This window comes from Megalops cyprinoides, chromosome 17 (assembly GCF_013368585.1).
Source record: "Megalops cyprinoides isolate fMegCyp1 chromosome 17, fMegCyp1.pri, whole genome shotgun sequence".
In the NCBI taxonomy this organism is placed as follows: Eukaryota; Metazoa; Chordata; class Actinopteri; order Elopiformes; family Megalopidae; genus Megalops; species Megalops cyprinoides.
This window is the reverse complement of record NC_050599.1, coordinates 29,437,977-29,465,583: the sequence shown is the minus strand read 5'-3', so window position 1 is coordinate 29,465,583 and position 27,607 is coordinate 29,437,977. Positions and strand designations below refer to the sequence as shown.

General features: G+C 44.2%; 1 protein-coding gene across 1 annotated transcript; it reads right to left on the bottom strand.

Moving 5' to 3' along the window:
• Nucleotides 1-5,416: 5,416 nt before the first annotated feature.
• Nucleotides 5,417-19,862, bottom strand: LOC118792107 (thrombospondin-1-like). Its single transcript, XM_036549820.1, has 23 exons — nt 19,782-19,862; nt 19,012-19,571; nt 18,683-18,758; nt 18,155-18,244; nt 17,947-18,056; nt 17,559-17,684; nt 16,462-16,558; nt 15,551-15,724; nt 15,119-15,295; nt 14,793-14,966; nt 14,536-14,663; nt 14,294-14,446; nt 13,509-13,727; nt 13,292-13,399; nt 12,644-12,803; nt 8,376-8,494; nt 7,164-7,398; nt 6,790-7,017; nt 6,396-6,667; nt 6,173-6,270; nt 5,898-6,037; nt 5,729-5,787; nt 5,417-5,553 (listed from the first exon to the last, which is right to left on the bottom strand). Exons 1-22 carry the CDS (start codon nt 19,843-19,845, stop codon nt 5,780-5,782), a joined length of 3,516 nt encoding a protein of 1,171 aa, XP_036405713.1. The 5' UTR covers nt 19,846-19,862; the 3' UTR covers nt 5,417-5,553; nt 5,729-5,779.
• Nucleotides 19,863-27,607: the final 7,745 nt, after the last annotated feature.

Below are 27,607 nucleotides of genomic sequence, written 5' to 3'. Positions count from 1 at the left end.
TCTCCTGAAAGTGCTCAACGGCCTTCTACTCTCCTGTGACAATGGCTGTATCTCTCTTCTTGTGCTGCTAGACCTAAGTGCAGCCTTTAATGCCATCGATCATCGTATCCTCCTCGACTGCCTCGAAAACCTGGTTGGCATAAGTGGACAGGCCCTATCTTGGTTTATGTCTTATCTATCAGAACGATATCAGTTTGTCTCCATTAACAACGAATCCTCCGCTCGTTCCAGAGTAAGATATGGTATACCTCAAAGATCTGTGCTTGGGCCTCTGCTCTTCTCATTATACATGTTGCCTCTTGGCGATATCATCCGTAAACGTGACATTAGCTTCCACTGTTACACGGATGACACTCATGAATATCCTGAGAATATCCTGAATATCATGACCTCTGAATATTTCAAACATGGAGGCCTGCCTAACAGATGTAAAGAATTGGATGGCCCAAAACGTTCTCCTCCTTAACCCGGACAAAACCGAAATATTGGTCATAGGCCAAAATTCAATCAGGAGCAAACTCACTCATTTTACACTGGACCTTGATGATGTCTCCCTTCCCCCGAGTGCAGCCATCAAAGACCTTGGTGTTGCTATTGATCCTGAGCTCTCTTTTGAAACTCACATAACTAACACCTCTAGGACTGCTTTCTTCCATCTGAGGAATAAAGCTAAAATCAGGAAAATCGTATCAATTAACGACACTGAAAAATTAGTCCACGCCTTTGTAACATCCAGATTAGACTACTGTAATGCCCTCTTGTCAGAATGTGCAAACATCTCATTAAAACCCCTTCAGATGGTGCAAAATGCAACTGCTCGAATCTTAACTAAAACTAAACGTTTTGAGCACATTACCCCAGTTCTGGCTTCTCTCCATTGGCTACCTATTAAATACCGGATCGTTTTTAAAATACTCTTACTCACATTTAAGGCTTTAAATGGGCTTGCCCCCCCCTATCTTAAGGACCTTCTTCACCCATATCTTCCGCAGAGAGCCCTTCGCTCCCAAAATGCCGGGCTTCTCATCATTCCAAGAGTGGGCAAAACTACTGTAGGCGGTAGAGCCTTTTCCTATCAAGCCCCTCTCCTGTGGAACAGCTTACCCACCGAGATTCGGGGAACAGACTCTCTGTCCACCTTTAAGTGTAGGCTCAAAACATATCTATATAGTAAATCCTTCAGCTGAGGGACATTGCCTGGTGCTGGTGTGGATCATAGAGTCTCTGGTGATCTAAGTGGTCATTGCTTTCATGGACTCTGTGCTGTGATCTGGTGTTGACTGCCTTAGGGTCGCCCTCATGACTATGCCGGTCCCTTCCCTCCCTAGGTATGCTGCCATAATGTTAGCCTGCCAGGGTTTTTCCTTGTTGCACACCTTTTTCCCTGCCCCTCCTCTCCTGCCTCTCTGTTCTACATCCCTGCCATTCTTATCATCCACTAACCACAGTTTTCTGTTTGCTTCCTATTCCCTGCTCCGGAGCTGTAGCCCAAGCGTCTCATCCCGTTTTCCAGTCCTGCTACCTCGCTGCCCTGCCCATCAAAGCCAACTGCGTTCCAAGAACCGGACATCCTAGGAGACATTCTTATAATCACTCTGCTGTTAACTACTATTGCCTATCAATCGTAAATGTCTTAACATACATTGTATAACTTGTCTTTAACTCTATCTGCCCAGTGCTGGCCAGAAGCAGACGGGCCCCCCCCCTCTGAGCCCGGTTCTGCTCAAGGTTTCTTCCTGATATGGAGTTTTTCCTTGCCACTGTTGCCTTAGGCTTGCTCTGAGGGGGTCTCAGGCCTGGGAACAATGTAAAGCTGCTTTGTGACAACTTGTGTTGTAAAAAGCACTATACAAATAAAAATGAATTGAATTGAATTGAATTGAGTGAACACCCTGTTGTCATAAGGAATGTCCGCACCCCAGGGAAGCATTGTGGGTGTGTGTGGCCTGTAGCAGCGGGGGATCGAGGTAACACTGATTAGCTGCTGTCCCCCTTCCCACAGTATGGTGCTGCGGAGCTCTGGACCTGATGGTGCAGCGTCGACGAGGAGGAGCCGACGACTGGGGATGACAGCAGCCACTGGGAGGCCTGACGGCGAGAGCAAGAGCACGCCCTCCACCTCTGTGTGTGTGCCTTTTTTTTATTTTTATTTTGGGTGGTGCAGCCCCCCTGCCCTTCCCTGCTGAGTTGGCCGAGCGGGACCCCCCCCGCCCCCCCCCCCCCAAAAGCGGGGTCGGGTGCAGGAAGGGCCAGAGTGGGGGCACCAGGAGTGGCTAAAAGCACGTGTGTGTGGGAGAAGAGCTGAGGTCCGAGTGGTGCGTGTGTGTGTGGTGTGCTGTGTGGGGGTTGCCCATACCTGTGAGTCGTCTCTGGGCTGGAGAGGAGGAGTCCCAGGAGGTGAGAGCAGGTTGGGGAGGGGAGCGGACCAGGCCGGGGGGGAAATGGTGACAGTCTTGGCGTCCCTGTTTGTAAGCATTGTTTTTAACTTACTTGTCTCGCATTCTTTTGGCATACTCTGTCCTGGTGTGCATGTGCATGACTCATATCCTTATGGTAAAACAATACTCAGAGTACAGCTCATGTGAGAGCTGAGTTTAGGTAGACTCAAAATGCCCAGCCAGCACTTCAACAATTACTTCCAGTATGTCCTTGCAGTTGCCTTTATTGTTAGAATCCTTGCCCTCACTGTACTTTCTAAAAGCCAGTTCCTGTTGCTGAAAGCTTACTGTATGTGATTGGTACCACACACAAACACTCACTACCATGTTTGGCATGGACACAGCTTTCAGTTCATCCTGAAGCACTGACCCCACCATGGTGAGGCATCTGCCAACATCTGAGAGATCAACAGCAGTGCCCTTCTCCTGTGTCTCATACCCACAGTGCTTTGCTCCTGTGTGACCTCATGAGTACCCTAATGTGTGTTTCAAGAGTAGGGGCCAAATTTTCTTGTAATGTCAGTGTCTCCATGAATGAATGTGGAGAATGGGAAAGTAGGTCTCTCCCAGGAGAGTAGGGTTTGCTAATTGGACTGCTACATAATGATATAGGACTCAACAATTTATTGCCTTCATTTGCAATACTGGAGCCCACAGAGTGGGGCTGACCAATTGATCTGTTTCTCTCTGATCCATATTTTCTCATGGTTCCCATAGTGAGGGCTTCTCTCCTCTCTCCCAGCACTTTAAACTACTCTGCACTATAAAGTGGCCTTTGACTCGGGCCTGTTGTCTCTCTCAGTCTTGACTCTCTTAGTCTTGATCCTCTGTAGTGTTTTCTCATGGTCTTGTAAGTGGACTGATAGAGCATGTGCAAATCTGCATGCCAAAGCAGCTTCACAGTTACGCGGATTGGGGACCCCGGTACAACATCCCTACTGTCTGTCCCCAGCAATGTGTGTGTATGTGCTCAGAGATGAGGAGCAGTGGCTTCATAGCCCCATGGACCAAGCTTTGTCTGCAGTCCACATGCATTTCAGAGTGCAAAACACACCGACCCAGCCTCAGATTACCCAGGCAGAAACTGCTTTGTATAGTGGTAGTTAAAGAGCTTTCCCTGAGACACAAAGAATTATAAGCAACATCACTGCTGCATGTAAAGTGCTGTTCCATGTGTATAATCAGATTGGACTAAAAATCCTCCTAATACATAGCAGCTGAGACAAACAAAACTTCTGTAAGAGGCTTTAAAACATGGTTTATTGTTCAGATGTATGTTAAAAAATGAAATGGTATGCATAAAAAAACAGTACTTTTGTATTGTAAAACTAGTAAAAATGTTTAAAGACAAGTGCTAATTGTAAAAGAAAAAAAAACTGAGAAAAACACCCCAATAAAGAATAAAACATCCTCATGTCAGTGTGCAAAGTTTATACAGACAGACTCACTGCCCACTTCAGGTCTCATTTCCTGATAAATTATTTAAATAGCATTTATCTACATAGACATGAAATAACCTCTTACAAAATACAAAGGCAAATAGAACAATAATTTATCCATCACAAAAGCAGTGGACACTCAAAGGACAAAAATATTTATAAAAACTGTCTCCCAATCCAATGTATATTCTATCAGGAGATCTCTGTACTACAAAACATATTTCAATACTATTTACAGCTTAAAAAAGTGAACTGCTACAAAAGAGATACAATAAGAAGTTAACCAATTCCTATTCTGCTGCTATATATCAGAAGAGTACTTATGCTTATGTTTGTTTCAAATTACACAAAAATAATGAGGTAATATTTGTACATCAACGTATTCACTTGTTATTTTTTTTCTAATAAAATATAAAGGCACATACATACATACACACTGTGCAGAGATGTTTTGAGGGATTTTTGCTTTTTTGGGCAGAGAGGGTGAAAGGCTTGGGACACCTGTTTGCAGTTTTCATGTGCAGCAGTGGAGAGTCATTTCTTTTTTTAAAACAAGAAATGAGAGAAGACTCTTCTAAGCCATTTATATAAAAAGACAATGAAGAAATAAATAAGGACTTCTATTTACAATCTCCCAAACTGTATTCACCTCTGGCTGAGCAGGATGCCAGTGCTGCATCCACTTATAGCCTCCTTAATGAAGACCAGTAAAAACCAACCAATAAATAGCTCACGGGTTTCCATGTTGTTGTCTCTGCTTCCAGCTTCTCTAAAGAGGTTCTGTAACTATTCCATACTTTCCCTCCCTCTGCTGTCTTTTATCAGGGCCTCCTTTGTAGAGGTAGGAGATTTTTGATGTAAAGTATGGCTCCCAGTCCAGCACTTCGCTAAGTCACTGGCCCAGCCAGTTGGATCGTGCATATTAGCATTACATGTAACAGACAACAGTCGGGTAGAAGCAGATGTGCTATGGCAGTGTGGGCTCTGCCTTTCCTTCATCACCTAGTGTGATGGTCCAGCAGGCAGAATAGGACATCCCATCTCACCCTGAGAATACTGTAACTATGGTCACCAAGCCCCATCAGCGGGATCTGCTGCCAGCTGCGCTGCCAAAGCTACGCTGGCCACTGTAAACCGCACTCAAGCCTCTGTAATGCCCATTTTTAACACAATGCATCTAGCTCAATTCAAAGAACTCCTGTTTAGGTTTTCTCTGTTTCTGCTAGGACTTCATTGGCTTGCTCTGAGGATAAATAAATGGAGGACATTAATAATACTACTTAACATAACATTCAGCTACATGTTGGTTTGGATTTTTAAATCTGTGGAGTCTAGCTACTTAAGAAAATCTACACATGCTTGACCACACAGCATACACACATCCCCAAGGTAACAGCATCTCCCATATTTTGTCCGTCAACCATGACTTCTCAAAGCTCTAAAGCACTATTCTGAAATCAAAGAGATTCACGTCCTTCATTCTTGAGGCAAACACAGCCTGTTTAATTGGCTGTGGATTGACCTGGTGCATTGGCCTTACAGAGGGAGGAGCTGCTCAGTCCTTCCATGGGGAGCTCCAGTAAGAGAGAAAGAGAGAGCAGAGGGTGTGGAAGTGCAGAGGTGTTTGCTGGGAGTCGGTCCCACGCAGGTTTTTTCTGAGAGAGATCGCTTTCCCACTAGAGCAAAGCAAAGGCAATTTTGTTTATATCTGTGAGTGATGGAGCTGGTTTCTGTCCCAACCAACATGAGTATACCCCCAAGCTGAGCACATGCTCCCCTTTCTCCAGCATTCATGTCACAGGAGAGAAAGGAACAAAGCTAGCATCTGCAGGCTTTTCTTAATATACATACTCATATTAATACAGAAATGTGCATTCTTCAAAGAGCCTCCCATCCGTGCAATTACGTATCTGAAAAAAATGACAGAGATGGTATCCATCAGTGTTGGCGCATTTCAAATTGAGGTGAAAGAAGCCTTGACTCCATGCACACAGGTAATACAGCTCTCACTGCAGCTCACCTCTGCATTCATACTTCAGGTCTGAGAAATACACCATCTCCTGGGAGAAGACAAACAGCCCTAGTCTTCCACCTGCGTACGTTTTATCATAGATGCTTCCAGAGTCAGCCATGATCTTCTTACCTTCATACATGACAACTCTGAAATAGGAAAGTGGTGTCATGAGACTGTTCAGTGCATTATGTGGTCAAAGTCTTTTATTTGGAGAGAACATCCACTGCCTGCTACATGAATGGGCAAGGCCACTGCCATCGGGTTCTTAGCCTGTCTCTCACCTGATGTGTCCTGTCCTTGGTCTGTGTGTCAGGTGCCACCTGTAGGCAGTGAAATCCTTCCAGCCAATGTTCTTAGGGTCGTGCCACAGTGTGCGGACCTTGGGAAGAGGTGAGAGCAGATCAACATTACCGTGATGTTTGAGGGTCAACATCACAGTTGTTGAGAACACTGGAGGCCTTCCTACACCTCATCCTGCCTGTTTCCATGGAGAGTAGTGCTTACTTGTCCTGGAGTATTGCCCGTGTGCCAAAGGGCATTCCTTAGGTGCTCCCCGGGACCGGTGGTAGAGTTGACCACCTTGATGGAGAGGCCCGAGTATCCCTGCGCCCTGGTGGGCGTGTTGGACCAGTAGGTCTGTGTGATCTGCTTCCACATCACCACGTAGAAACGAGCACTGGACTGATAGCCAAACACAAAGCCAGCATAGTCGTCATCCCGATCCGTGTTTATAAAGAAGGTCCCACTGAAGTCCACAGCATTAAACTCATCAAAACCTGAGTAGTGAAGAGAGAGGGGCAAGTGAAGGCTCAGGCGTCAGGGATCACCCTCAAACAGCATGGCCTTTTCAAATCCACTAATCAATAGCACAACGAGGCTGTGATACTGGTGAACCTACCAACAGCAATACCAGGGTCACAGTTGACAGTCTGCACCAGCTCTTTGCCCTGGTGCCGAACCACCCAGTTGGGGTCAATCTGCGATGTGCCCTTAGGATCCAGCGGTACCATCTGGAACTTGCGGAAGTCCGTCTCGCTGATGTCGAAGTTCTCAGGGCAGACGTCATAGATATCAGGCACGTTGTCTTGGTCAAAGTCATCTTTGCAAGCATCACCACGCCCATCGCCTGGAATGTGAATTAGAAAAGACCAATGTTGAAATGCATGTGCTCTAGAATTCTAACGTGAGTCCAATTCCGAATGAATGCCAATAAATAGTGTGTCATTACTCATTTGTGTCTTGAAGGCTAGGCTGTTTCTCTGCTTGGCTCACCATCAGAATCCAGCTGGTCTGGGTTGAAGGCCAGCCTGCAGTTGTCTTTGTCATCAGGGATGCCGTCATTGTCGTCATCATGATCGCAGGCATCTCCCTTGCCGTCCTTGTCATGGTCGGCCTGGTTGGCGTTGGGGATGTAGGGGCAGTTGTCCAGGTTGTTTTGGTGACCATCCTCGTCGATGTCCTGGTTGCTGTCACACTTGTCTCCCACTCTATCTGAGTCTGAATCGAGCTGACAGGATAGTGGGGGTGGTTAGAGGAATCACATGAAGTTACGCATGCATGCACATACACACAGTTATCTTAAGAGACAGAGGAGTCAGATCTCATCTAATTCTCTCACTGTTGATCCTCACACACAATCCACCCCTCAAGCAATCTTTAGTCCAGGTGCAACACACACACAGACACACAACACAAACTCATTCCAGCACTTCACTAAACCTTCACAGGTGATAGGACATGCATGAGCCTACAAGCAAACCAATGCCTTGGCAGAGGTAGAAAACCCCGGCTTCAGAAAGTACAGTAAAAGTCCTACCAAGTATTTGCTCTAGCCATTCACTAAACAAGGTGATTTCACTAATTAGCTCCTCTACCTGGCTGAAGGGTTGTGCTAATTAAATTCAGCTGGTGTAGTGCATTGGGTGGAACAAATACATGGCAGGACTTTTACTTTCTGAAGCTGGGGTTTTCCACCTCTGTGCCTTGGTAATTAGATATTTCTGTCTCTTTAACATTTTTCTCCCTGGAATTTAGTAAATTCTGAGTACATCTCACACTTTTCTGACTGGGTCTGCCCATAGATGCGGGGAATGGACTCCACCTTGGATATGGTGTGATATTGCTCCAACACCCATGTTAATTTCCATGCTGTATTGCATTACTTACTCTTACATTACTTACTCTTTCTGCCACAGTCTTTTCTGTGTTGCCTAAAATGGAACTTTCTCCATGTAAAGCACTGAACAAGATGGTACCCTTGATTTTCTGGTTAATTTTAGAATAATAGAACTGCCCATATAGAGCAGATGAATAGAGCATGAAAGAGGATGATTTGAGTGTGTGAAAGGGTTATGAGTTGATGTGTTTATCAGGTGTGTGAAAGGGGTGTGAGTGGGTCTGTTAATGGGGTGTGAGTCACTGTGTTAATGAGGTATGAGCAGGTGTGTGAGTGGAGGGGTTAAGGAGGGGAGGAGGGACACCGACCTGGTCTGGATTGTGTTCAAGTGGGCAGTTGTCACACTGGTCTCCAACTCCATCCAAGTCTGTGTCTCTCTGGTCAACGTTGTAGACATAGGGACAGTTGTCTTTCTCATTAAGTATACCTGCCAAAGGAAGGTGGATTTTCCATGAGCTTACAATCATTACACTCACAGGGGTGCAAAAGCTGAAGGCTCTGAGACCCCTCACCTCTTGGACCCAGCCACTTTTTACAAAAGTCGTAGTCGTAGAGTAGTGACTGACTCCATGTACCAGAATGCTTTGTACTCTTAATGTTCTAATGTTTCCCATGGTTCATGTGATATTCATACATGTAAACCAATTAGATTTATTTGTTTGATAAGTCTTTATTTGAATCTGGCAATCAGCCAATGATCATTTGTAAATTTATTATGCCCGCGAAATCACGGAGACGGTTAACATTCTGTCTCCTCTCTAGCGAAAAATTCTAGTCAGTCCAGCCTGCTCTGAGTGAGGACAGAGGTCACGGTTTTGGATAGTGTTCCTCCTCACTGTGAGTGTTTTATTATTTTTTTTTTTGGCTCCAGTGAACTAACGTTAGCTGTAAGTGCTAATTAGTTAGCTGCCGCATTTGACATCTACTCTTTGGTGCTGGGCCCACTGGAGAGCCACTGTCATCACACAATTTGAACAGTTAGCTTGGCTAACTAGATAGCTAGCGTAGTTTCACCTGAAGATCCAGCCTTCTCGAGAGGATATGCTTGCTCTCCAGTCCTGGGCCCACCGGAGAGCTACCAGCTTCACTGTACTGCTCGCTAGACTGGCTTGTTTGTTGCTAGCCTAGCTTCATCTGAGGATCCAGCCTTCTCTGGAGGATACGTTTGCTCTCCGGTGCTGGGCCCACCGGAGAGCTACCGGCTTCACTGGACTGCCCGCTAGACTGGCTTGTTTGTTGCTAGCCTAGCTTCATCTGAGGATCCTGCCTTCTCCCTGGAGAATATGTCTGCTCTCCGGTGCTGGGCCCACCAGAGAGCCACTGTCATCGCCGGCTACCTGCTCTGTTTGCCTGGCCGGATAGCCAGCTGTTGTCTGCGGGTGTAGGTGGATCGTGAGTAACGTGAACTTACACTTACACTGACACACACACACCTTCTTTCATCTCGCCTCCATTAGCAGCAACGTGTACAGGCATTGCAACGGTCGCTGCCGTTGCCCTCAGCTCTGAGAGCTGATTAGTGCACCAATGGGCCCCAACGACAAGCGCTTATTTTGGGTTTTATTTGATACTTTGATTGATACTGGTTTTGCTTATGTAATTTTTCAGTCTGTTTATGCACGCTGCGAATATAGCGATTACTGTTCTTTAACCTGTACGGTTGAGCCTATTTTTAACGAATCTTGATCACACTGTTTAAAGTAGTTTCATTCCGTTTGTTTATTTGCTGTGCACCGGAGAGTAAATTTAACACCTTTGGGTAAAAATTGTTTTCACCATTGTCTCTCTAGGCTATTTGTTTGCATTTGTTTTATTCATTTCAATTTCAATTTAACTATTTCAGTGACTATTACTAATAAATTCTTTTTTATTGTATTTTAACTATACCCTGGGTGTATTGGCAGCTCTTTTTGCATACGCATGACCTAATATATAGGAGTGCTGGTGTATTACAGGTGTAACTCTCTTGTATCTGAGAGAGATATACTGTACATTAAATTCTGGGAAGATACACTATACACTAGCTTAAAGGTAAGTGTAGTATTTTCACAGTGGAGGCACCACACTACTAAATTCATTTAAATTTACTATTATTCATATTGTGGCAATTTCAATTATCTTTAATATTATTTTCTAATAATATTATTAGCCTACTGGTACACAGGGAGATCAGCCAGCTCACCATTCCACCGCTGAGAATTCAGGATCCTGTTGCACTGTTTTATGTATACTGCCTCAGTCATACAGTCATAGGTGGTGCCTAATTTTATTGGGCTGGGTGACAAGCAGCCACGAAAAAGGGGTTACATAATGATTTTCTGTATTACGCTATCACTTTTATTAGGGGTCCCAGCAGCAAAGCTGCTGGAACTCTGTTGTGTTTGTTCTGATTTTTATTTTTTTCTGCCCTAAAAGTGTTTGCACAGCAAAACCTATAGATGCTACAGCTACCAGACTTGGTACATAGGTTCCTATGGTCACCCACTACTCAGGTAAAAAATTACCCGATTGGCCACATGGTGGAAGTCATATTGGAAGTTACAACACTTTTTGGCCTATAACTGTTGAACCGTTTGGCCTAGAGTCAAAATTCTTTTTCCCCCTGATTCCCTGGCTCCACATGAACAAAAAAGCCTCTTGGACCAAAATGATGCGCCATATTTTCCGTCATTTTGTATATTATGTAAAACCTTTAAAATCTATCTCCTCCTAGACGGTACGACTGATTTGCACCAAATTTGGTACACATTTGGCATATTCAGACCAATATCTTTAAACCCAGTATAAAGAAAGTTGCTACGTTAAAAAATGTGGCCACAGTAAACCAATGAATTTTGTGGGCGTGGCCTCAATTGATATAATGAGCTATAACTCCTGAATGCAATGTCCAATCATCACCAAACTTAAGAGTCTTATTCTACAAGCCATTAGACTCAAGAGTACCAAATTTGGTGTAAATCTGTCCATAGGTGGCACTATAGCAAACAAATGGTCATAACTCCTAAAGCACTTGCCCAATCAAGTTCAAATTTTGCATGCTGTGTCAAAGGTCCTAATAAAGTCCATAAGGACAAGTTGATAGCTCAAATAAGATGGCCGCCATCAGCCAATCAAGTTTAAGCAGCCCTTTACACTGACTTAACTATGACCTACATCAACTTTGCAGGATTGTTTTGGATGTGTCAAATAACATTCTGTCTGAAAGTTACATGGCAAACTCACTTTCCACCACTCCCCCAGTCAAAAACTACACTTCATTCCAGAGGGCTATACCCAGATCAACATTCATTGACCCAGCAGTGGTGGCGGGTGAGCTGGAAACAGGGGAAGCCCGAACCTTTAAATCTATCATTACTTTCATCCTGTTGCCCTCTATCCTCCTTGATTAAAAATAAAACAAATCATTCACAGAATAATTGACATCAATGGCGTAATTAGAATAAATGATTACGCTTGCGAAACACCGCAGATTCTCTGAAATTTGTGTGCTATTGCGAAAGCTACAGCATGAGATTGTTTAATTAACAAGGATGGCAATTTGAATAATTAAGATTTCTCTTAAATGTTTCACATTGTAGCTTTCTTGTGTTACAAAATTCAAGTTACAAAACGGAGCTAAATTTAGTTAAATCAATTTAAATTACTGAGAATAAACTTTTAGGTTAGAGTGCAATGAACAATAACGTTTACAACACAGACCTCACAAAAGCTGTGATGTGTCATGAGCATTTAACACAAATTAAATCGATAAATGCCATCCTTGTTAATTAAACAATCTCACGTTGTAGCTTTCGCAAGCACACAAACAGACAATCTACAGTGCTTCGTGAGCATAATCATTTATTCTAATTACGCCATTGGTGTGGATTATTCTGAATTATTTGTTTTATTGTCAATCAAGGAGGATAAAGGGGAACAGGTTGAAAGTAATGATAGATTTAAAGGTAGTGTTCGGGCTTCCCCTGTTTCTAGCTCACCCACTGCCACTGTGACCCAGACACCTAGACTCAGGTCAACTTTCCCTGACCTGGGATTGCAAAAATCATTTGGGTTCTTCTAATGGCAAACGTTCTTGAACATAATAATATATATTACACAATGGGAAAAATTGACTTATTTAACATTTTAACATTATATTACCTGTCACATTTACATGAAAACTGATATCTATAGGACTACAGGCTTAAGGTGATCAAGTTTGGTGTAAATCCATGAATGGGTGGCGCTGTAGCAAAGAAATGGCCGTATCTCCTAAACCAATTCCCTAATACAGTTAGAATTTTGTATACTTCATCTTGGTCCTGAAAAAGTCTTCAAGGACAAGTTGGTGACTCAGAAAGAATAGCAGTCATCACCCATTCAATTTTCGGCTGATCTGCTTGGACCACGTAACCACTGCTTGCGGCTATATTTTAAATTAGTTGAACTTGTATCTAGTCATTCACTTCATGGTATCAAAGGCTGTAGCTCAGATTTATGTGTTAATGGTCCTGTTGTGCTGCAATTTGTTGTTACTTCTGCCCAGGTGAATACATGCTGAATATCTGTGTTGCAGCTTGGCATGGTGCTGTCTTACCGTCTCCATCGATGTCAACGGCACACGCATCCCCCTCGCCATTGTTGTCCGTGTCAGTCTGGTCGGGGTTGCTATTATAGGGGCAGTTGTCGCAGCGGTCTCCCACATCATCACGATCATAATCGTACTGCCTGGGGTTGAAGATGAACTGGCAGTTGTCCTGTTGCAAAAGAAAAAAGCTCAGAATGAGAACCTCTGCAGAAATTGCTCCAACATCCTCTCCCTCAAAGCTGCCATTAAATTTAGATACCTCAGCTTGTAATTTACTGTGCCGCACAGGTCTATTTCTGTGAGTGTGAAGATGAAAGCAAAGCTTTATTTATAGGGCTGTGACCAGATGTAAAGTTAATGTTAGGTTCAATAGGTTATACAGTGGGCATTCAGAGTTATACCTCTGTGCTGGAATTTGAGGTTTGGCTCTGAGGAAGTTAGTGTTTGCTTGCTGCAGCGTATGTTCCCCTTGCCAACTGAATACAGAGCAGGAGTTATGAAAGTGAAGCTCTGCTCATGGCTGGGTGCCTAAAAGAAAACTAGCATTCAGCTGTTCCTGCCCCTAAGTTTTACAGTAGATGAAGGGCCTTACAGTGCACTGGACTGATTTTGCTGTCTGAATATAACGGAAGGAAACCAGACCCCCCACCCCCTCACCCGGTCATCAGGGATCCCGTCATTGTCGTCATCGTTATCGCAAGCATCACCGATACCGTCCTTGTCGTAGTCCTCCTGCCCAGAGTTGGGAAGGTTGGGGCAGTTGTCCTGCAGGAGGGAGAGTTTTGGTGGTTTAGTCATACTGCATCATGTGGGAGAGACACGCTGAACTGGTGTGTTCCATGGCAGAGGCTGCTGTCCCCAAAGCCAGGCCAACCTTCTTGCAGTGGTATGTGGCATTCTCAACACACTCCAGGTCCTCGTTGGGCCAGCCATCCAGGTCTGAGTCCTCCCCACAGATATGTCCGTTCCCAGCATAGCCTGGCTTGCACTCGCAACGGAACATGGGGTCAGAAAAGTGGCCCAGGTAGTTGCAGCGGGCGTTCTTGTTGCAGTCGTGGCTCCCATCGATGCAGGGATTGCGGGGAGTGCAGACCTGGGGAAGGGTGGAAGCCAAAAGTTAGCACGCCAATAAAAAATGTTTCAGTGGTCGGTTCTTTGGCTGGTCTGAAAGAGAGACGCATTACATTACATTACATTCATTTAGCAGATGCTCTTTTCCAGAGTGACTTCCAGAGAACAAAAGTGAGCAACAGTGTCAGACCAGGCTAACAACACTCCCAGACCAGTGAGTGTGAGCACAACACCATTCAAGCATTATCACATGTTACTTTATACTAATATGAATCTCCACAGCCTAGAAAACTGAGAAGTCAAGTACATACACTACCATCCGTCACATAGTCACTAGATCACAGTATCCATAGCACATCGTGATACTACATGTAGACCCCCAGAGCAGACCCCATGTCACTTATCACAGGGGTCGCGGTGTTAACCCTGGCATTGGGGGCGAACTCTGGCTTTCTCAGTCTTATCCTCTCGCTTACAGCAAGATGGGCTCTGCTATGTTTTCACCTCACAGCTCTCTTTGTTTCCTCAGTGCATTCCAGGCTTCCTGGCTAAAGAGAGGTAAAAGGGCATGGCTCTGGGCTCTCTTGCCTGTTTCTTGGAGGTGGCGTCCTCCACTCCTCTTCCGTAGGGCTGAGGGCCAGAGTAGCGTGGTGGACACGGCAGGCAGTTGTAGCCCGGCTCTGTGTTCTCGCACCTGTGGACTCCGTTGAATGAAAAGCAGGCATCTGGCACCTCTTTGCACTGTGGCGACAGGGGGGAGAGACATGTGAGTTCAGATGTGCGCAGCCAGGCGTGTGGGGCTGATCGGGTGGGTGGGGGCACAGCATTACCTCGTTGATGTCCTTGCACTTGACACCATCGCCCTTGTAGCCAGAAGGGCAGGCGCCACATTTCCATGAGCCATCAGGGAAGCTGGTACACTTGGTGCTGGGGAAGCAGGGATTGGACAGACAGCCATCTGGAGACAAACAGCACCGTGTGTGTGAGTATGTATTAGTGTGTGTGTGTGTGTGTGTGTGAGCATGTCAGTGTGTGAGTGTGTGAGTTCACTGGGCCCAATGGTGACTGCGAGGGTGAGGCCACTAACCAACGGGGCAGTCCTTCTTGTTGCACCGCTGCGTTGCCTTGGCATCTCCCATGCACTCCTTGCCCCCATGCTTAGGTGGGGGGTCATTACAGAGACGCTTGCGGGACTGGACACCTCCCCCGCAGGTAACAGTGCAAGTGTCCCATGGAGACCAAGGTCCCCAGTTGCCATTGACTGCAAAAACACAAGCGTGATGTTGATACATATGTGCTCATGGGGTTACAGTGAAGCGTGCGGGTTCTGTAAGGCGTTACAGTGAAGCGGGTAGGTTCTGTGAGAGGTTACAATGATGCATGGGTGAGCATGCTCGGCACAGCTCTACTCACTCGGGCACGAGGACTGCTGGCACTTCTCTGTCTGCCTCCCCTCGCCCTGGCAGCTCTTGCCTCCCATCTGCGGGGTGGGTGAGTTGCAGAGGCGGATGCGGGTAATGAGACCCACTCCACAGGTGACAGAGCATGAGGACCAGGGGGACCAGTGACTCCAAGCGCCATCCTGCTTGACTAGGGATCACAGTGACACTGCATGCTTACAGAAAAGAAGCCACAGAGGCAGAAAAAGCATGACCTAAAACATCATTATGTGTATGATGTGTATGCTTGACTGTGTGTCTGCTTGTGTATTTGCATGTAAATGTATGTATATATGTGTTCCTGAATGTTAATGTGCGTATGTATTTGCTTATTAATGTCTGTGTATGTGTGTATATATGTATTTGTGTACTAATGTGTATGTATGTGTGTGTGGGTGTGACTCACAGCGCTTGTCGCATTCCTGTAAGTAGCAGTCCCTCGTCTGCACAGATGTTCCCTCGCAGTTATTATTGATGCGATCGCAGGACCGGCCACGTTGCTGCACTCCTCTTCCGCAGGTGACAGAGCAATGCGTCCACTCTGACCAGGGGGACCAGCCATCCTCGGCATAGTCACTCGCTGTTGGGGACAAAGGCACAGCTATTCCTCCTCTCCAGAATCCAGAGGACAAGCTTGTGATGCCCTTCTCTCTCAAAGCCAGACTACACCAGACTAACCTCTCCAGCCAAGGCAAGCCAAAAGTGACAGGACAAGGTACTGATGGAAAGTACAGGAGCAACCACTCAGCACAAAGACACTCTTTGAATTTCCATGTGGAAATGAATCTGAAAACAGCGACTATGAGGTGCTGAACTTCAAGTGGAATACATGGACTTGCATGTGGTTTTCCGTATTTATTTAAGGATAATTCAAAGTTCCAGCCATCTGGTATGTGGAAAACTTTTTGACTCTCATTGAGAATGTGTTTAATAGCAAACCAATTTTCCACCCCACTTTGACCAATTTAGACATTATAGGTACTGCTGCTCTTAAGATTCAGATGTGTGATATACAAAGCTGCTATGTTTAAACACTATAGATCTATTCATTCACAGTTCTGTTATGTTAAACACATCTAGCTGCTTTTATGATAATTTTGCTAACATATCCAGTGGGTTTCCAGCATTCCATTTTCTATTAAATAAACAGGTTACAATGACAAGCCCTGGCTGTCGTATTGCTATTATTACCACCAATTCAGAACTGCCTCTTTGACTGGTTGCATCTTGAGTTATTTCTGTCAGCTGTGGTTAAAGGGTGAGTGCGTTCTACCACTGGGAGTTTCCTGGGCTGATGGGGTGTGGAAAGGCACTCACGTGTTCCACAGCGTGGACAGCACTCCCCGTCTGGCACAGTGGCATTGGCACAAGGGATCAGAGGGCAGGACACCTTCCGGCACACGGTAGCAGAATTCTGTAACAGAGGTATGCTGGAATTCCACACGCATGGACAGTCGACAGACACAGCTAAAATACTGCTCAAAACTAGACATGTGAATAGAAGGGGTCTTCTGGTGAAAAGGGTGGGGATTAGCTTGCATGAGGAGAAGGAGTATAATGGACATGCCCTGAGCATGGCCCTGAGCCACACCCAGTAGCCTTGGTGCAGCACTAATCCTCAGGGAAAGCGCAGCAGGAATCACTTCCATAATTCCTTATGATCAAACAGGAGCAATTCTCTTATGGCCTGTTTTAAAGTACATCTGAAAACTTGCAGTCATGAATGATTGTATATCAAGCTAGAGTCAAATGTGTTTTACTAATAATTAATAAAATTGGAACTTTGAAGGGAGAATTGACACCCTGAAAATACCTGGCCACTGAGTTAAAGGCACATGCCTACACAGAATTTCCCCCAGGACTCGGCCATGGTCTCACTGACTCATTTACATTGAATCATTTTGGTCCGGCATTCATTTATTTCAAGTGATTTTCACCACTTTCCATCAGTAATTTAGTGTAAAAAAATAACCAGGGTGTTTTGCTCTTGGCTGTTGTGATTAAAATGGAAGATGGAGAGAAAAAGGCTAGACTAATACTGCTCCTCATCTAACTTAATCAAAGACATAGTTTCATCAGTCTCTTGTCACAGAAGTGGCTCAGTTTACCAATGTAAAGGAACTGGTTCCTATTGTAGGGTTCCTGCCATCTGTCTGTGACCCCAACCACTACAGAGGGAAAGACACAGACCACACTCTGAGCATGTGATGGAGCACCTGTATATGCCACCAAGTATATTTATATAATATACTTATATATATATATATATTCATATAAGTACCTGTGCATGCGACTGTGTGTTCTGTGTATGTCTGTGATTGAGTACCTGTGTGTGTAATTGAGTATTTTTACATGTGACTGAGTACCTGTGTGTGTCATTGAGTACCTGTACCTGCAATCAGACGACCACTTACCTGGCACGTGCATTCAGTACAGTCATCCACTGTCCACTCATCCTTGTTCTTATGCACGATGCCGTTGTGGAGACAGACACCGCTGTGGATCCCAATTTGGTTCATAATCAAGTTATTGTCTTCAGTCTGGGAGTTAAGAGGAAGGGACACCAAACATAAATCTCATAAATATGCCTGGTTCTATGGCATTTTCTTCAAACAAGGGAATCAGGCATATGAACAGGATCAGTACATACTGGATGTATACATGAGAGTGTGATTTATCAGATTAGAGGGCTGGCTGTCTTGCAGCATCCTTCACATGCTTGGAGACTGACTCTTGTAAGTATGTCTGTTATAAGCAGGGCAAAGGAAAGACAGAGGCAGACTAGCCGGTTCATGTCCTCACCACTTTGCGGAGCTCATTGGACAGCTGTTTCACCACTACACCAAGGCCTTTGAGCTCCTTGAACATACTGGCCAGATCCTCACAGGAAAACCCACAGACAGTCATTAGATCTGCAGGGACACAAATGCAGAATTGCAGCCAAGCGTTTGCACTGGCAGCTTCCAGAAGGCCTCCTTGGTCCACTGTGCTTGAATGGACGGCTGTTTACCTTTAGTCTTGTGGCCGGTATAGTCAGTTCTAATTGCTGGGCTGGACCCATTGACTGGAATGTCCAATATAATGGTATCGGTCATAGGGGCTAAAGGGAGAAAATACATAGACATTTCAATAAATTCAGCTGCTGTGTTGTGCTGTAACTATGTGGTTGGCTGTGTGGTTCACAGAACAAGTGAATTAAAGTATGGTCACTGCTGTACATTGGACAGTTACATAACAGATAACATACAGTTATCTGATTATTCAAGAGTGTGAGAAAATATTACGAAAAAAATTTTGAAAGCACTTGGGGCATACGGTAGAATAACATGCGTGCGCTCAGTGCGAACTAATCAGTGCCGTTATTTTAGAAAACTGAAGTTGACTTCGCTGTGCAACCTAAGAGAGCACCAAGGGAGGTAACGTCACGTGCCAAGAGAACCGCCCGCTTAACAGCCTTTACAATATACAAAAATACTTGTGTGCTTAGATTAGTGCCGTTAAATCACATATTAATAAAGTATTTGTCATGAGCACTTACAGCTTTGGCATCCTTTGTTCCTTAAAATCGCGTCCAAAGTAGTTCCAAAAACAAAACGCACGTTTTGGAGCACCCCCTGTAGAAGTCAAATCTAGTGAATGTGTACGTTCTATTTTAAAAACTAAAAACAACACTGCTTCATGTGAACAACACATAAAGTACCCGTATATAATAACCTCAAATAACCATAAATGTAGTGTAATATTTTAATTGGTAACATTTATGCATAGTTTATGTCACAGCCTACTAAATGAATCAAACATATTAGGCTGTAGGCACCTTTCATGCGTGTTAATCTAGTTAGATTATTCAATGAATCCTGGTCCTACCATGAATCTATCCTTCACCGCTGCCTTGCCGATCCGCAGGCGTGCAACGCCCGGAACCTCCTGTGTCAGGATTCTGTTGATCTGCACGTCCATCTCGGATGTATTGATTTCTTCACAGCCCACATGCAACTGTGCCCGTTCCTCCTGAACGAACAAAGTGATGTTCTTCCACTGGCCAGTCGCTAAGTCCACATCCTCGATGGACACCACCTGTTGCTTGTTCTCAGTAGAGTAAACTATGTCCAGAGTGTTAGCCTTGCCGTTGGAGATGATTTCGAATATGGGTCCGGACCCGTCTTGTTTCTCCACGGTCAAGATGCTTCCCCGAGTCCGCTTGAATTGCTTGAAATTGGCCAGCAGGAGAAATCCCCTCTCTGCATGGATGGCATCAATTATGTCCCTGAAGGACGTCTCGGGAACAGGGGGGATCAGGTCCGGGTTCAGGATCTTGTAAGCGGGGCTGTACGGGTCTTCTCCTTTGACCAAATTCACGCCATGGTTCTTCTTGTGGACTTGCACGAGCTCAAACAGGTCGTACACACTATTATCGTCTCTGCTTTCTGTTGAAAGATGGAATTCGATAAATGCTTTTATAACGCAATCGGTTTCACACCCATGCCTTACAATTAAGCAGCACAGAGCCCAACAGTTCCTATAGGACGCAAGGGACTATTCCAAACACAAACTTAGGTTACGAATAACAACATAGTATAGAAAGACTCGGAAATATTGTCAATTTCACATAATTATTTCATTCATCCTTTTCTCACCTGCGACTCTGGCTCCCTCGCACTGCCAGAGCATCAGCAGCAAAAATATTCCTGTGAACTTCATTACGTCAGATTATTTCTTTCTTTTTTTACTTCTGTAAAATATAAAAATGATATCAGAAATGACATTGACACGTTGGGACACCCATACACATTGAAACACTTGAAAATAATTTCAATAATTTCGATCGGTTACATCAGAAAAGCAGCTTAACTACCTACGCACTCAGAAATGGTGACTCCGAATGTAAATGGATGCGGATCAAAATCCTTTGAATTCGAGCTTTTTCTGATTTATTTTTGTGAGAAATCCAAGAAATAATCACTTAACTTAAGTTAACCTTCTCCCTGTGTATGTCCTTCTTCAAACGCTTGAGACTATCTGTACGCACAAAGAATCAAGTAACATTTAAATAGTTTCATGGCATTCCTAAGAACACTTCTCCTCCAATCAGAGGCCTGATGGGAAAAGGGACGAGCTTACTCACTTACCTCACATTGTGGAGTGCAATGTCTGAGACACACACACACACAGGAGGAGAGAAATTGAAAAAGCGACCAATTCCAGAGCTGAAATTCCATTAGAAGATTCACATTTTACAGACCGTCGCTGCCAGTTAACAGTACATCATCTGTGTGAAATGGGCTGCATTTTTTAAAGTCCTCAAGTTATTGGCTATGAGTTTCAGTTCTTCAAACCTTATTAAAAATACACAAACCAAAATATAATATGATCATGAGTTAATATCAGGTGAAATAAAGTCATCCAAGTATTGTTGCGGCGCACATAAATATTACTGTCATTACATAAGCATTGCTTCTGACACCAGCCTACAATAAAATACTACACTAATAATAAAAATCATCGACAACAGGAATAAGAAAAGTAAAGTCCTCCAATTTACAGACTGCTTTACTGAAGAATGCTTGGTCTTCAGAACTTGAATACGTTGCCATTTCTAGTTTGTCCACAAGAGGCCGTTGTGAGTTCATAAGAGTCCAAAACTGCCTGATTGTGCTGCAATACATAATATCACGAATTATGTGGTCTTTTTTTAAAACTGAGGTTTATCACATATAATGAATAACGTATTTCTGACATAAATAATATCTATTTTTAAACCGTGATGTGCATAAAGCTGTTGCTTTGTTTAGGTCCACTTGTGACTACTCAAAATTTATCAGTTGGCTAAATCTAAACCAAGCTTGCCTCATCTAACATCTGGATGTCTATGACCCAAACATTTCCACTTCTTCAAGCCTTAATTGTTCTTGTTCCTCTCTACTCCTATCTACTACACTCACTGTTGTGGGTGCTTAATCAACAGCACAAGAATGCTGTCCTTTAGTGCTTTGAAACATTTTCTAGTACGGACATCTAGACCATTGCTGGATGACTGGATGAAAGGGTATGTGGATGATTTGCTCCTCTGTGACTCCTCACTGTGTGGATGTAGAGGGACGGCATTGCATGTCTGCATTCCTTCTCTCCTTAGGGGGACTAGAGAAACATTCCAACCCTGGCAACTGACTGTGGAGCTGGTTTAACAAGTACTAGTTGGCCAGAAGACAGGTAAGGTGGCAATGCAAAGACTAAAAGACTGCTCGGAGAAACAGCCTCTTTATGTCAGACTGAGAGGTTGTTGGACCAGGACTCCACAACAAGTAGGCCCACCAGAGCTGGCAGTGCTGTAGGACTGGAGCAGGTCTGCACAGCCCTGAGCTGACAGATTAGGGCGGCGGGGGGGGGGTGACAGCAGGCGACCCCCCCGCACAAGATGCAGACAGTCGGACTGCCACGGCGACCTGCAGGTGAGGTCGTGTAATCCCACTCTGCATGTGTAATGGTCAAACACGGTCACCGAACCGCTCACCTGCCGCGAGGGGGTGAGGGACAACTCAATCAAACTGTGAAGTGGTCTGTATTCAACTATGACCAACAAAATATTACCTTATTTGGTTATTTACACAGTACTTTAACTTTATTTCATCCACTGTGCTACAATGGTCCAAATTCATTGTTCGACATTACAGTCAAATAGCTTTGCTGATAGATTGCACATCTCCCCTGGTGATTGTAATCTGGCTGTTGGAGATGTGGTGAATGCATCAGACCAGCCACCCCAAAACATGAGCTCTGCAATAGATGCACACAGGTCTGAGATCTGCTGTGAGCACTGCTTCTAGTATCCACAGCTCCCAGTTAACTGACCACTGTTTGGTGACTATGCTGATGTGAGGATACAGGTCTGGGGGCTAAGGAGATGTCCATTCTGGGATGGAGAGGTACAGAGGTGTATCATTCACAGGCATCCATCAATTCCAATGTTCCCTTGTAAACATCTTGAAAAGCACATCATAACTGGACTAAGGTGGAATTTAACTAACAAAATCTGTGGGCTAACAATTACCTGTAGCATTTTAGCCCCTGAGTTTTGTTCTGATTTCCAGCAACATGCTTAAGATCCTAATATGTATGTGTTTGATGTGAGGATTTGTCTTATAATGGCAGAGGATAGCTCTGTGTTGCATTTCCGATGGTTTGTTGTGGGTGTTTACTCACTCTTTGTATCCTGCGCTGAATATCCTCTCTTGTGCAGGAAGTGACTTTAAGGACAGCAAAAGAAATGAACTGTCAGGGGGGAAAAAGAGCTACTGCTGCCAAACAACAGGACTTCAGCTAGGGGTGGGGCCAAAACATTCATTCATATAAAAGTATTCATATAAAAGTCTCTGATTTTTATAATCATCATGATATACAACAGGATGATTTTTTTTATAATTGAAATGTTTCAATGTAAAATACCCTATCATTACATTACAAATGGAGTGAGATTTCAAAAAAAAAAAACAAACACAGTTATAATTTCAAAGGTACACCCCTGGGCTTCATTATTCATAAAACTGTGAAGTGGCTGCACATTTTCTAAGAGGAACTCAGCTACCAAAATCAACAACAGAAACTCTGGGTGTCTCAGCAGTAATGTTATGATACCAATATGCTGTCCAAAACCACCTTGGCATCAGTGTTTTTAGCCATTCACTGAGTCAAATGTGGGGGAAGGAGATCCTGTGTGAGAATGGAGTCTGTAGGGTGTGTGGTGTGTCTGTAGAGTGTGTGGTACGTGAGAGTGTCTAGCTTTCAGGCCTATGTGCTCTCTGTAGCAAAAGCGGGGGTGAAAGGAAGCTTCTGAATGAGAATGAAGTCTGTAGGGAGCATGGTGTGTCTGTAGAGTGTGTGGTACGTGAGAGTGTCTGTATAGCATGTGGTGTGTGAGAGTGGCAAGTGGGAGTGAAGTGTCTTTGTAAGTGTGTGGTAATGTATTCAGTCTGCTGTGTGCAGGCATAAAGATGTAATCTGTGACTGAGTCGGTGGTGCTGGGCCCTGACCCTCCCTGAGAGTAGCCCTCTTCCATTTTTTTCTCTCCTCTGAGGCAAAAATCCATTACTTGTCCCAGCATTGTGGGAAAAAGCATTTACCCCCACTGATGCAACAGCAGCATGCATTAGCCCTGATCACCATCAGCCCTGTACACCATCAGCCCGCCATGTTTACCTAGCTGCCGTGCTCCACTCTGATCAATACTACATGGCCTCCTTACAGAAGCATTTACAAGCCAAACAGTGCTTTGTGCCAACCCTCATCACAATAGCAGTAGTACCTGCAGTAAGTGGAGTTCGAGTTGTAAAGCAATATTCAGAGAATCATGCCTTAAGTCATGTTACATTATAATGCATTATGGGAAATTACCACTGAGCAGGGAAAGCAGACTGTATTGGTTAGTTTTAGTGTTTTAAATTGCATTGCCTTCTGGGCAGAGTTTTAAATACTCTGTTGGCAACAGCTCTTTCACATGGAATGAAATTGAATGAAATAAATGAAAATGGATGTATTTTGGACAGAAATTCAAATGAGCTCCTGATGTATATAAGTCCACTTGAATGTGAACATTAGTCTGCACCCAGATATCTTCACCCCGGGTATTTAATGTAAACTGCCCTATTACATGTCACCTGCATCCATGTTCACTGTCCCAGCCTGCCTCTGTAAACTTTTGTGTAATGTATAGTATTGTATGTTTGTGTCTGTAAAGTTTTCTCTGTCTAAAATTGTGTATTTATGTCTGTAAAGTTTTCTGTGTCCATCTGAGATTGTGTATTTGTGTCTGTTGCATCTCTATAGCATGCCTGTGTTTGAAAGCATACCTTCTTCCCTAATTGAACTGCTTGATGGCAGCCAAAGGCAGACACTCCCCTTAGAATTAGGTGCTGATCAGGTTTTCTGCCTTTTCGTGACAGATTTTCCTTGCCACTGACACCATAAATCTTGTTCTTGGGGTCCAGGCCTGGGATCTCTGTTAAGCTACCTTACAATAAATTCTATTTGTAAAAAGTCCTACAAAAATAAAACTGAATTCAATTCAATACTTATACAAAGTCAGAAGATATAATACAATTTAACTTAAATTAAACATAGTGTCAGCTCAGGCAGGGACTCAGGCGTAGATAGGAATGCAGGATGCACAAACAAGTATAATAAAGCCAAAACGCAGTCCAGGAATCAAGGTCAAAAAGTAGGCGAAGTCACAATCCAGAAAAGAACAGCAAACAAAACCAAAAACAGATCCAAAGACGAAGTCATGTAAACAGGCAAAGAAATCAGACAGGTAGGCAGGCAGGCAGGCAGAACAAAATAAATGCAAAGGGAGAGCTATATTCCAAAATCGCCTCAAAGGAAAGCACTTGTTTCTATGTATGACATAAACCCAAAAATAAAGTAAATATACGAAACGACACATGTGCTAGGCCTTTGTATAAAGACATGTTTGACGTGTGGCTATTCATTAATAAAAATGCACTATTGAGGAAAAGGTGCAACAAAATGCTTGTTCCAATGTCCACACTTGAAACTCATGCTGAGTAGCCTATTATTAAAAATTCATTATTAAGAATTCAGCCACCCTCTGAAACGACCCAGATGCAAGAACAGACAGAGCACTGGTGATTTTGATGAGGATTGGTAGGGAATGTGGATGATTACTGTGGCTGGAAAGCTGTTCGTCCAGGAGTCTGCACAGGTCGATGATGGCTTCATGGTTGAGACGAAATCGCTGGATGCACTGCACGTCAATAAACCCCAGTATATCCAAACGAGGTCGGAATACTCGTAGCCGTCTTCTTTGTGCTTGGTGAGCTCTTTTCCGTCTTCCCCACTCCTTCAGGAGCACAAGCACATGCAGAACAGACATTTTGGTTTAGGATTGTTAAGGCATACTAGAAGATTGGTCCTAAAATAGAAGATTGGTGACACGCAAATATCATAAATTTTGAACTTTATTTGTACATGTATAATAATGTTAAAAGTAGGCCTACCGCCAACTTAAAAGGCAATATGGTGTTTCGCCATGTAGTGGCAGTTGACTTACTACAGTCCTCAGAAGTGTGTAACTGAAAAGTGCGTAAGTCAAGGGCAGAATAAGCGTAAATGGTATTTACAAAAAAAAAAAAACGCCCAGATTATGGGGTTGCTCCACCCGAACTGCCTTCATGGCTCGCAAATCATAGACTTAAGTCAAGGGAAGAGTACACGTAGGCTGAAAAGTGCGTAGCTGCATGCTTTTTTTGACTTAGGCGCATGGGAGAATATGGCCCTTTGTGCTTACATTGGGATCAAGTGAGGAATCCCTTCTGTTTACTGTAGACCCACAGTCTCAGTTCCTACATCCACTGACCAATAGCTCCTCCAGTACAAATCTAATTGAAGATGGAATGCACTAATTTCACAGGAAGTGGTGCAAAGAACAATGTAGAGACTGCAGTCAAGAGTGTAGAATGATTGATGATATCACCTCCATTAAGATAAGCAGCATCCTTGTGCCCTCTCTCCAGCAGGTTGATCGCTGCTCTTCCCAATGCTTCATCGTTCTGTAAGATCAGCATGTATGCATAAGGCTGTGTCTATTTGCCCTAATCTGCATCTCAGGTAGGTAGCGCTGCTCAAACTGATTTACTGCTAATTGTTTGCAAGCTCTTGATAATTTGATTAAATACAGGTGTTTGCTGAACCTTGCTGACACTATGAGTTGTGTCTGATTCTCTTAAGACACTCCTTTGAAACCTTAGACAGACAGATAAGACTTGGCAGAAGAGAAGTTTTTCCTCTTTCTTTTATGTGTTCATTTTATAACCCTTATGCACCGGTGCTGAGTCTCTGTGTTAGGTGTCTGGGAGTTCACCTTGTGAAATTAATCCATAAGTCATCTGAGTCCACTGTCCTCATGCCGCATGCAGGTGAGCAGACATCTCCCCCCACTCCAATTTGGACATGCCATTCTGGAATGTATGGGAATCCCCTGTTATGTTTTAGAGTGGAATTATACGGTCTGTGCCCAAAGAAGTCCTCCTTCTGGGATTCATTTTTCTCATACCTGCTAAGGCCCCAATTCAATCTGAATAGTCTGTTGCAATTAATGGCAGTACATCATCAATGTATCATTATCTGAAGGTTGTAAGTAATTTTAACTGTTGTTTAAAAGTTGATGGAAAAGAAATTCAAAGGAATTGTACATCATTCACACTTTTCATACTGTGGTTCTCTTGCATAGCCCCTCCAGACTTCTGCCTCACATAAACCAGAGGCACTCTGTTGCCCTCTCTTGCTGTCACCTGGGGTAACTCTAAACTGAGATCTTGTTGAATTCCAAAAACATAGTTTTACAGAATACCAAAGTGCTGGGTGAGACTCTGGAGGCAAACATAGGCTCAGCATTGTCAGAAAGGATAAACAGCTCCATGCTCTGGGTAGCACCAGGTGGAATGTGTAATGAGCTGGAATACAGTAACCCCCATTCATTTTCAGGAAGAATCACTCTCTGTACCAGAAGCAACTGGAGAGGGGAATGTTTGAATATGAAGAAAATAAAAATGCATATTCCATTTCAACTGTCCTCAGGAGTAAACACAGATGCTGAATATGATGGATTCTGCCTTATCATCATAAATTGAGATAGTTGGGTGAATCCTCATATGACCACACAAGCTGATTAGGAGGTCCGCTTCAAAGCTTCAAATATGCCGATAAGGAGGTCTGCTTCAAAGCCAATACCAATCTGAATTTTGGCCTCAAAGCTAGTGGCATTTTGAAAGCTGAGCTCAGAAGTGTGACACTCTGAAAGCTGGCTTGGAAGCTGATAGCATTCTGCAAACTGGCTTCAAAGCTGATGACAGCTTGTCAGGCACCAGCAGATGTGTTTAGGGTGGAGTCACGCTTTGAGTTAGTAACTTCCTCAATGATGTTGTCTCTCTCTGCACCTGCCACCTTGCAGAACCCTGAGCAGCGACTCTCCTGCACCTGCAGAACCCTGAGCAGCAACTCTCCTGCACCTGTGGAACCCTGAGCAGTGACTCTCCTGCACCTGCGGAACCCTGAGCAGCGACTCTCCTGCACCTGCGGAACCCTGAGCAGCGACTCTCCTGCACCTGCGGAACTCTGAGCAGCGACTCTCCTGCACCTGCAGAACCCTGAGCAGCAACTCTCCTGCACCTGTGGAACCCTGAGCAGCAACTCTCCTGCACCTGCGGAACTCTGAGCAGTGACTCTCCTGCACCTGCGGAACTCTGAGCAGCAACTCTCCTGCACCTGCGGAACTCTGAGCAGTGACTCTCCTGCACCTACAGAACAGTAAATTTAGGATTGGTTTATAGAAAGCTTCAGTATTGTAGTTCAGTATGGGATAGTTTAGGATTGGTGTGTAGAAATTTAAAACTTTAGTTTTGTAGCTCTGTATGGGTAAGCATAGGATTGGTGTACAGAAAGCTTTAGATTT